This window comes from Nelumbo lutea, chromosome 1, assembly GCF_056320005.1.
Source record: "Nelumbo lutea isolate HS-2025 chromosome 1, American lotus-T2T, whole genome shotgun sequence".
Classification (NCBI taxonomy): domain Eukaryota; kingdom Viridiplantae; phylum Streptophyta; class Magnoliopsida; order Proteales; family Nelumbonaceae; genus Nelumbo; species Nelumbo lutea.
Genome location: NC_142684.1, coordinates 171,425,397 through 171,436,391, shown reverse-complemented (window position 1 = coordinate 171,436,391; position 10,995 = coordinate 171,425,397). Strand labels below are relative to the sequence as shown.

At 39.7% G+C, this 10,995-nt stretch overlaps 1 protein-coding gene across 4 annotated transcripts; it reads right to left on the bottom strand.

The window, feature by feature from the left end:
* Positions 1 to 1,819: 1,819 nt before the first annotated feature.
* On the bottom strand, positions 1,820 to 7,280 carry LOC148879174 (type IV inositol polyphosphate 5-phosphatase 7-like). Of its 4 annotated transcripts, none has more exons than XM_088960619.1 (15): positions 6,458 to 7,280; positions 6,264 to 6,351; positions 5,760 to 5,828; positions 5,544 to 5,631; positions 5,353 to 5,457; positions 4,620 to 5,244; positions 4,317 to 4,510; positions 4,019 to 4,127; positions 3,755 to 3,903; positions 3,319 to 3,574; positions 3,099 to 3,200; positions 2,917 to 2,975; positions 2,431 to 2,511; positions 2,062 to 2,307; positions 1,820 to 1,972 (listed from the first exon to the last, which is right to left on the bottom strand). In XM_088960619.1, exons 1-10 carry the CDS (start codon positions 6,485 to 6,487, stop codon positions 3,349 to 3,351), a joined length of 1,683 nt encoding a protein of 560 aa, XP_088816745.1. In that variant the 5' UTR covers positions 6,488 to 7,280; the 3' UTR covers positions 1,820 to 1,972; positions 2,062 to 2,307; positions 2,431 to 2,511; positions 2,917 to 2,975; positions 3,099 to 3,200; positions 3,319 to 3,348. The 4 variants fall into 4 exon arrangements, with proteins under 4 accessions (XP_088816745.1, XP_088816748.1, XP_088816744.1 ...); XM_088960622.1 differs by having other exon boundaries at positions 3,099 to 3,188; XM_088960618.1 differs by having other exon boundaries at positions 1,820 to 2,307.
* Positions 7,281 to 10,995: the final 3,715 nt, after the last annotated feature.

The window sequence follows — 10,995 nt, the reverse complement described above, 5'->3', positions numbered from 1 at the left end:
TGACTGTCTTTGTAAAAAAAAATTAAGTTGAATAAAGAACAACACTACACAGAGACAGAGAGAGGTAACGAAAAGAATAATATGTTACAACGTCTAGATTATTGGATCTGAACGGTGAACGGTGAGAAAATAAGAGGAAAAAGAAATGATGGGTCGGGTCACAACAGTAGATGGAGGGTGGGGCACAGAAAACAGGGAGACGGGAGACCGGAGAAGTGTCGTTTGCTTTTTTTTTTTTCTTCTTCTTTTTTCACCCTTCTGCGGGTGCCGACGACGACTAGTAGTTCCAATTCAATCTTCAACGAAAGGTAATGATCAAGCGCCACATCCCAACCAAATGGTCTGATAACCTAAAACAAATACTGTACTGTCACCACCCTATTATCATAACACACTATGGCAAGGCCACCGTAAAAATAAAATTAAAATATATTCTATTGGGTCCCATCAGGTGATCTTTTACACTGCCCATTGGGTCCCACATTTTGATTTTCCTTTGGCTTATACTTCCCCCACCCGTGCTCTCTCTCCTTTCTTCTCGCCATTCAAATAGAATCCCCTCACTAGTCACTAGTCAGGTCAAAATAATAAAGGAAAATTTGGCTATGTCAGCTCATTCCAACTCCATAATCCATGCATGCAAACAAGGCAAATGTCAATCAAATCCAACCAGGCAGAGAGGGCGGAGAGCAGAGCAACTTCTATTCCGTTCTTCGAAAAGGTCATTTTCGTCATTGTGCACACCAATAAAAATTGGGTAGAAGGTACGCTTACGTTACGCTTTATTTTATTATTCCTGCAATTGCATCTTCCCTCCTCCCTCCCGATGTCAATGTGAGGACATTTAGGTCATTCCAAATAACTTAGGACGCCAGTTAAAGAATAAAGGAGAGATCATGCACTATTTGACAAAAGTATCCCTCTCCTATTTCCGTGCCAACTGTCAACAACAGAACAGAGAACAGAATCGAATCGACGCGACGCTGCGGATACCGCCTGCCATTCACGTTAATAATCACTATCAGATGACGACGAATCCATAATTAGCAGCAATTACACCCACAAAATACAATTTGGAGGGCAGTTAGACGTCATTATCCATTTAATGATAGGGGTCTTTTAGGCAACTAAAAAGTAGTTCGCCCGTCTCTCTTGGCTTTGGCTGTAAGTTGACAAGGCCCCCGGCTGATCGTAGCTGAGACTTGGGTTCGATTCCCTCCATCAACCGAGTTTAGAGCCTAATTAGTACTTGGTACAAGGGCCCTGCCTAGGGGCATGGGAGTCCTTACCTGAGGGGGGTTTGGGTAATTTAGTCATCCAAACAAAATAAAGTGGTGAAAGCGAGACTTCCTGGGTTCTGCTAAGCACATATTTAACCCACCGTATCTGGCTACGTGGCAAATCATTTCAAGTTTGAACGCGTTCACATGCTTGGCCTCGTCATCTCCTCTCAATTCTTAACACCACACTAAAACCTACCGTTGAAAACAAGTCAAAGAACATTGAACCCCACTTTCATGCCACTCCCCTGCCTTTTCTTTTCCTCTAATTTAATTTTCAAATTTTGAATTAAAAACATTTCCCATTTTTTTTCTTTTAATAAATAAAAATAAGAAACAAAAAGTAGTCAAATTATGACATGCCCCAATATTAGCTGCCATACCTGTAACTGTATGCAGATGTTGTATGCTTTTCTTTTCTCTTCTTTTCTTTCTTACTTTTTATGTAAAATAAGTAAAAGAAATAAGTGTTGAAGATACAACCAACAAAATCAACTTTTTTTCAGCAAAAATCATAAGCAGCAACAAAGCTCGAGACCTTCAGTTAAATGATCACTTGCAATTTTCTATTTCTTTTCTTTTTCACTTTCAGTAAATTACTGATGAGGATCCATCAAATCCCCACCTCCTTTTAATAATTAAAACAAACAAAAGAAACTAACCCCGAATGATTATTTCGATCATCTTTCAGTCTGAGACCAAGAAGACAAATTGTTAGAGAAAGAATAATATCAAGTAATCAAACCACCAAAAAAAAGAGGTGAATATTCTATATATGTACATGAAACAATCCACCAAAGTCCACAAGGTGCTCTCATGGTGCCCGAATATCTTCATTCGCCATTGAACATAATGTAGGAAGAACCCAGTTGCAGTCTCAGAACTCGGACATGGATTATCCGAGAAAAAACGTGGAATTGCTCGGGCTGGGGCTGGAATTAGATGCTGGCCAGGACTTGGAGATGGAGAAAAAAATTGTGAAACTCGAATATGTGGGGGCTCCTTATAGACAAAATTACAAACCGGTCTGTCAAAATCAAGCAAAAGGCCGCGGCAAGAATTAGAAAAAAATGGTCAAGATCAAAGAAGAAAACTTGACATGTACATTTACAGCAAAAAATATATATATTAAGGAAAGAAAATGACCAACCTTTTTTGGTTTCTGAGGAGGGGGGAAATGTCACAATCACCCCCCTTTGAGGCAGAGAATTTCTTCACTGTCAGTCTGGGCCTGCAAAACAGGGACCAAATAACAGATGAGGGTAGGGAACAATTAGGATCTTGACTGAAAAAAAAAATGCTTTCAAGGAAAGTAGATGCAATTTACGGCACCACTTTCAGATAATATGCCAATAGCCAAGTACATATTATGTTTGATTTATGTTATATTCTATCTGAGATATGTTTGCAAGATAAGATTACTATAACCCACACTTGACAAATTTGTCAAAAGAGACAGAATTTGTTTAGCTTCTAAGATGCATAAAGAATTGCTAGCTCAAAAAACTATTCACCGTCCAAACTATTTAGCTTGAAAGCCCCTTGGTGAAATTACTAGTCTCCTTATGAATTCTAAGGTTTCAAAAGCCCGACCACTAATTAAACTCAATAAGGTAAAAGTAGATGAAGTGATCACCTTGGAGAGAATCCATCTTTGTTATAAAACCCTTTGGTGGGATTCATTTACATGAAAACCTGGCATAGAAACCAATTAATTAGCAGGAAAAAAAATTCAAGTAAATTCAACAAAGATTATTAAAATCCTTCCCATATTTCACAAATCAAAAAGAAATTCTTTCCCATATTTTGGTACTTTACCTTCGGGGTAAAGATGATTGAAGCTTTGATTTTCTGGAACCGCTTTAGTGCGCTCCTGGAGTCGAAGTGTCCATTCTTTTCTGCAGACAACTTCATGCCTCCCTAAAATCAATAAAAGAAAACCTTCTAGACTCAAAACAATAAAATAGAGAATACAAAATAGATAGCTGAGAGAGAGAGAGAGAGGGGGGGGGGGGGGGGAGGGAGGGAGGGAGCATACTTGAATGTGAACTTGGTTTCAATACGTTCTCTAAAAGAAATTCAGTTCAGTGTATCCATGTGAGTGTGGCAACAACTCTTCTACCTCAATCCTGGCACTAGAGCAACTCATGTTTTTCTTAATTCGATTACGGCTAATCGACTCAACCTCTGCCAAAAAAATGCTATAGACAGGTCTATGATCCGAGAACCTAGACTCGCCACGAACATAAGACAATTGATGGAGGCCCCTTCCATACCACAAGATACGGTCACACCTTCACATGCAAACGGATAGCTAAATCAGTATTGATTGACTGTATTGTTGTTGATTGTTACCATGTTCAAAAATATATCCATGTTTCACAGAAACACATAATTTTATATTCTTCCTCTTTAAAGTGTCTGTATGTTTGTTTGACCTATTTCATGATTTTTGGCTATAGAAATGTGTTTACCAAGCAGGGGTCCGTCTCTTCTCCTTAGGGTGCAGGTCATCCCCAGCATATCTGTCTGAGTTGTTTGAATATTTGTATGTAGGTGGGAAATATATCCTTCCTTCATTCCATCCTTCAAAGACACGACCCCGTCTCTGCTCCAAGCGAAGCTGCAATGGAAGTAATTGTAGATTCAGATTGACATGTTTTTGCAATTTGTAGAGAAAGAAATACTTCAAACACCAAGAATAGGAACCAATAAAAGAATTCAAGAGAAAGCCATGCCTGATCATTCTCTAACAATGCCCTCCAGTTGTGCATCTCAACAAGTGCCTTTGCAGAGCGATAAGATAGAGCAATCCGGTAATTCAAATCCCCAAGCCATATGATTCGACTGCACAGAGGAATTCTGATTAGACTTGAGCAAGAACAGAGTATAATTAACCTGATTAAAACTAATCATTTAAAAACAATCAAAAGTTATCAGAGAATAAGTAGAACAAAGCAAATTTCAAGGTAAAAAATATCTAGTAACAGGCTTGACCGACAATGAATTAACGAATTGATGAACAAATGGTCTTACTCATGCTCAAGGATTGTTTCAGGGGACTTCTCATCCCCTACCCCATGAACCCGTGGAAATTTGGTCTTTCTCAGGATCTCCATAACATCTGAGTTCCTTCTTAGTTCATCTCCCTCTTTCTGCCCAGATGTTAAATGACTACAGATGAAGCAAAAGCTTGTTTGATGCAAAGACATGCTAATTGAGATTGAGCCCTGGAAAACCTCAAGAATAAGATTGCCTCCTTTTCAAGGTCCAAGAAATATTCAGCCAGAGGGATTCAAAGAACAAATAAAACTAGCTTGAATCATGCGAACAATATACCTTATTTCCGAGATAACCCATCAATCCTCTGCCAACACAGGAAACTTTCATGTTGCGAACATCATCTCTGATATCACTCCTCACCCACACAGTGAGAAATATCCCAACCATTTGTTTACTTGCAACTAAGCAGTACCTTGAGTGCCCTGATGATCTTTCTCTGTCCTCCATGGATGTGGACCCTCCATAGGACATTGGTGAGAAGAACATGGTACTTGGTGAATCCCCAGGCCCGTTCTCATCATCAGAGGAACCCCATCTGAAATTGGGATCAAAATCACTTGGCCTGTGACCAAAAATAACCCGATCACAGACACTGAATCTTCGATCAAGTCGGGGTTGTGAGATTGACATGTCATTATCCATCCTCATGCTACGACTTAGAGACTGAAATGACCGGCGATGAAAGAAAGATGAGGTTTTCTGCCTTGTTGATCCCTCAAAATCTGCATCCAATTCCACAATCGGATCAGGAATTGGGGAAGGTGTGTGGTAACCACCACTTCCACTGGTGCCAGGAAGGTTGTTTAAAGTCTTTCGAATGAGAGCCAGCCATTTCCTTGCAGGGCCATTATCCTCTGCTCCCAAAACATTTCCAGCATTCAGAGGAACAATTTCTTGAAATCTAAAAGAGAAAGGAATCAAATAAGGTTCTGTTGACATTGTGGCAACTGCAGAGTTGGAGAATAAAAGACGAAATTATAAGAGAAAACGTGTCTAAACACCAACATACCCAAGGACATATATATCTGCAGGAGGTGATGTATGGAGCCAATCTTCCAGATTTAAGCAACTTGGAGGAGATTTTCCACCAACATTCCATGTCGCTACAAAAATCCTACCCGCCCATTAAGAGAGGAAAAAAAACAGTTAAGATTAATTTCCTGCTGAAATATAAGGAAAATTCGTAAGAGAAAAACATACCTATAGTTTTGGACATCTGTAACTTGAGCGCCATCAGGATCAACCTTCCCTCGCCGGGCCCGATCAGAACTCCTCTTGTTCAATCTCTCTGTGCGCCCAAGCGGGGGAAAACATATTAATTGAGAAAAATAAAGAAGCATAAACACCATCTTTGAGAGTTTTGGGTGGGGTTGGAAGGAGCTTGTCCAAAGCTATACAGGTAATCTGATACTGAACCTGTTTTGCTTTTCTTGATCGTGCATGCCTCCCTCTCTGAGAAACTGTTCCGCGGTTCTCCTTCGCCACCTAAAAAGAAGAAATATAAAGTTGTTAAAGCCGCGCTTGATCATGACTTATGCATTAACCCCACATCGTCAAACTCTATAAACAAAAGAGAAAAACAATTTCTGAACTTCAAGTAGAAGGAGATTTTAAGTCTGGAAAATAATTTGTTGAACCCATTAAATCTGAAAGATGGTTGCGGAAGATAAATACTGATGGAGAAAAATTGACGTGGACAGGTTTCCAGAGTCCAGAAGAAATTACAGGAATGAATCAAGCGATGGACTTCGTTGCAGAGTTAAACCCATTTTTTCTTTCTGATGTTCAAGTTAAGATTCCCATTGCCTAAACCCTAATTTCTATAAAAAGAAACCATCATGTGCTAAGTGAAGATAAAGAAAAGACCCAAATCGCAGAAAAAATGCGGAAGGTGAATAAAAATCGGATTATAAAAACCACCTTCGTAAAAGATATCATCTGCGTGGAAGTCTTCAGCCTTGCCCTTGATATTGAACCATTTCCTGACCAGAGTCTTCGACCATGAGAGCTTCACTCAATGAAATAAACAAAACAGAAATTAGATAGCGCGAAGACAAGTCAACAATCTCGGAAGCTAAAAAACCAAAATGCAGAAAAGAAAAAGAATGAAAAACCTTGCTTTTCTTCGGGTTTCCATCTCTCATTGTTTCACAAGCACTTCGTACAGCTCTCCTGCTCAAAGGAATTGGTAGTTTCTATTTCTGTTTTCTTGTTCTTCGGGTTTATGGGTCTTGCTTATAATGGACTGAAGAACGAAGATAACAAAATTAAGCTAGAGGGATAGCTCAAGAATTTAACGGAAAGAACCCCAAAATAGGGATTCTTCCCCCACTACCGGGTAAAGTGAAGGAGAATCAAAGAGAAGAAGTTTGAGTTCTCTGTTTTTCTTGGTTCTGGTTTTCTCGAACTGATGAGGACAAGGTCATTATTTCTTAATAAAGACGAAAATAACGAATGGGGGTAATCTCCTACTCACTGCTCCCTCTCAGTTCATCACTAAAAAACAATAGAACCCAAGGAAGAGAATCTCAGCTTCCTAATGTTCGGGTTCCTGGGTTTTCCACAATAGATAGGACCCAGTTCAAAATGCCCAAAAGAAATGGGTCTCTACTTCTCTTCCTCTTCTGGTTTTGTCTATAGAAAACAGAGAACAGAAATGAAAAGAAACTCACAAACTCAAAACTGAGGGAACAGAGAGAGAGACAACACACTAATGCGTGGAAGTGAGAAGATGAGATTCTGAATGTAGAACAAGACAATGTATCATCAGACATAAAGAGAGAGAGAGAGAGAGAGAGAGAGAGAGAGAGGTCTTCTATCTCTCCTCAAAACCTCGTTCTTGGTACAGCAAAGTATCGAATTTGAAGAGAATAAAGTGCAGGGAAGCTCGCTCTCGAGGCTTTTTACCCCAAATCCAAGGCCAACGCAACAGCGTGCAAATGGATATATCGGTCACACCCCCAACATAAAACTGCCCGGGCAGGGGCAGCTGCCCGTCCTTTCCCTCCCCTCCCCTCACTGCACTTCCCCTACCCTCGGTCAGCAAAGTTACAGTCATCTAATACCCTAACTGCACCCTTCCTCCCATCCGGTCTTCCATGAGAAAAAAGCAGTTAAAGAAGAAAAAAGATAAAGGGGAATGTAGGAACGAAGAGTTTGTTTCTCTTTCTTTGCTCCTTCTTTTCAATATTTTGAAAACCTAGATCTCGAACACGCTCAGTTTATATCGTATCTCATTTGTAATTTGTTAATGTTTTTAGGGGTAAGTGTGTTTATTTTTATGGGGGAATGTCTGGAAGGAATTTTTTTTGTATGGGAAGCGGTGGATCTCCAATGTGAATGTGTGTCCCCCTTTGTTTTCTTGGGTTTGATCCTTTGAAGATTTTTATGATATCTAGGGTTTCTTGGGTTTAACCATTTTGTATTTGTATCTCCTTCATCTCCTAAAAATACTTCAATTTCATCTGTTGCTTTTTTGTGGAACCAATGTGTTTAGCTTGTTTCTCTCTACAATTTGAGTTGGGTTAGTGCATGGGTGTGACTTGTGAGGAGTTGTTGGACAATTTTAAGATCGTTTTGGCTCAATCTAGACTTATGTCTAGGGTAACAAAGGCAAACTATCTCAATTTAGGGCATGAGTGCTCTTTTTATTGTTCTAGTTCTTAGGAGCTACCAACTTGGTTTGCATGGAATGGGGACCCAAATTGCATTGGTATAGGATCTTGTTGGGCTATCCGGGGTTTTTGAACATAGCCCAATTCACCCTATTAAGCAAGGAAGTACTCCCCAGTCCCCCACCCACCCACGCCCCTTCTGGGGGATTGTGCCTGTGTAAGCTAAGCCATCTATACTATATATTTTCTCTCCAAGTCCAAGCCTCATGGCTTGAACAAAGTAAGTCCTTGGTTTAAGCCCTTCTATTCTAAGTTTGAAATCTTGCTTGACCATGACCAGCCTTACAACACATGCCTCATGTGGGAGACTGTGTCTGGTTCCTCTTGGCTTAGTCCAACTTCTCATACTTCTAGGGTCTCTTCTCTTGCAATCAAGTAATGTATTATTTTATGTGTTCAAGTATTAAACTAATTCAGTTGACGGCGGAACAATCCAAGGCACGGCCCCGTAAGCCCTACTTACTACTTACTGTTCATCTTCAAATTGGGAATCTCTAACAAACCTGAAACACCCTCCCACCAGCACCAGGCACCAGCCCCACTACTTAGTAGTGAACCTTCCACTACCATCATAGCCATAGCCCCAATGGGTCCCAGACTCTGTGTGCCCATCTAATGGCCTATCTCTTAGCCTCATGACATGGCGTTTGGTAATTGTTTGTTACTACAGATAGAGATGGACAACTAAGTGGGAGTGGCCTCTCCTGTCAATTCTGTTCTCCATGTTTTAACAAGGTAAGGTAAGACTCCCCAACTCCCAATACTGAGTTTTACTTTTACCCATCAAGGTTATTGTAATTAAACATGTAGATGATGTGCTTATTTTTGTATGAAATTCTGGAACCATATATAAATGCCATTGTTTGCTTCCCTTAATGTGGGTCTTAGCAGGAATCATCGTTTTTGAAGCAATGAAGAAAAGATGAAGTTAGAATAATACATCAACAACGTTAAAAGAGATGTGTCAAGTAAAGAGCAATGGGACCCCCCCCCTGTTTGAAGTAAATGCGTATCTAAAGAGCAAGAGAGGAGGCCCTACATTTGAAATCTTCTGTGTTTTCTCCTCCCCCTCCCCATGACTGACTACTGCTCTCAGAGAGCCTTGATACACCACTGTCATAAAATGGGATCTTAAGAGGACACCACACCATATACATGGATGGATTCAATAAAGACATGATGAATTTATGATTCCAATCCCCCTCCTGGCATCACCTGCACCTTATCTCCTACCACTAACCATCCGCCACGTGTCCCCCCCCCGGCCTCGACCGTGCCTGATTATTCAAAAACCAATCTTATATCCATATAAACCATCCAATTATTACCTTAAGAAACATGCAAAGCCTTCATCTTCTCTCCCTTTCTTTCTCCCAATAGGAATATATGCCATGCATTAATTTCCGTTCATTCACTTTGACCAATAAGATGGCTGGAGCCCATCCCCTTGAAAGTGAATTGTTAATCCTCAAAGCCATAAGAACTAAGAGATCATATGGCTCCAACTTGTTCAACTCACTTCATCACTAGAAACCTACTTCTTGCTTCTTGGCCTCTCTCTTGCTCATCCAAGAGTTTTTAAGTCTTAACATGGACTAGTATTGAATACCATATATCTCTCTACCCATTTTCAATACTAAGTACAAAACAGAACCTAGTCTGTCATCCCACTTCTTAACTCAAGCAGTCTATCAGTCCAGTCCTGATCTTAATGAGTTTTGAGGTGAGAGATGTCCAATATGAGACGTTGGATTGTTATTATCAGTGATGTAGGACCCTCCTCAGGGAATGAAAATTGCTATCAACCGCCTATAATTTTGATTTGTTAAAGGGTAATACATTTATTAAGAAAATCCAGTAAACTATGTTGTCAGCTTGATTGAAGCTGAGTTTAGGTAATAAATAAGTATAAATTTAAATATTAAAAAAAATTGATATATTGGTCATCGCGCATGTCTCTTTTGCCACGTGTTACTTTTTGACCTAGGAAGGATGAAATCTTGATCTTCATTGTATTTTACAAGTATGTTGATTAAAAAAATAGAAACATATAAATTTTACATTCTAAGAAGATCTTCTACTTTTGATCTCTTTAATCGTTTTTCTTTTTTCTTTTTTCGTATGTTTGATTTTCCCAAAATGCCCTCATTCCAATCAAACGAAAAATCATGAATCACGAGGCAGTCAAAGGGTGATCTTTGATTTTGTACTTTGGCCAAAGTATCTTCTCTCTTGGGGAGGGGAAGAGGGAGGTTCTGTTATCTTTTGCTTTTCAGCTTTGAAACCCCTTGTTAAGCGACCAATCTCTTGCTTAGCATAGCTTTTACTCCTTTTTCTTCTATACGGTTTTACTCATTTTCAGGTGTTGTTTGGGCTTTTGGGTTTTAATTCTTTCTTTTTCCAAGAGCTTTCTTGTGTTATTTTCTTCACATCTGCCACCGAAAAAATAAATATATACATGTCCAAAGCACCTTTGCCCCCCTTTGCTTCTGTATGTCCTGGTACTTCGCATCCTTCTTGTCTCTCTTAACGTTTATCATCATGTAAAGGTTGCCACGTGGCTTGATGACGTGGTGAATTCGAGCCATCCGTCAACTAGGGGACACTCTGTTTTGACCCACCTACATATAAATTGAAACTCATGGTCCAAATCGATCAATCTTTTATTACCAATCCTTCTTATATATAGATCGAGGGATGACTTTTCACAACATGTATGGCTCAAATTTGACCTATTAGTATAGGTCGATTAGAGGAACGCGTTGGACCCTTCTGGGTTCTGGGCCAAAATTAACTTAGCCACGTGGAAAATTTTTTGGTTGAGGAATTGAACTAGAAATTGCATTTTTTAGTACTTATAGATGAGATATTTGGACATGTGGCTTAGGCATGGAGCAAGGATCTGCCTTTCAATAGATTCCATGTTCAATACATAATTACAAATAGAAAATTGGGGCTACTAAATACTAATCGTGTTG

Bases quoted from the DNA above. Each gene is read 5' to 3' on its own strand.
- LOC148879174 (XM_088960618.1), bottom strand. From the start codon at position 6,487: ATGAGAGATGGAAACCCGAAGAAAAGCAAG. The intron at 5,245-5,352 runs GTATGTTGGTGT...TTTCTCTTTTAG, and splicing joins GCAGATATATATGTCCTTGG to ATTTCAAGAAATTGTTCCTC. The intron at 3,904-4,018 runs GCATGGCTTTCT...CTTCCATTGCAG, and splicing joins CATTGTTAGAGAATGATCAG to CTTCGCTTGGAGCAGAGACG.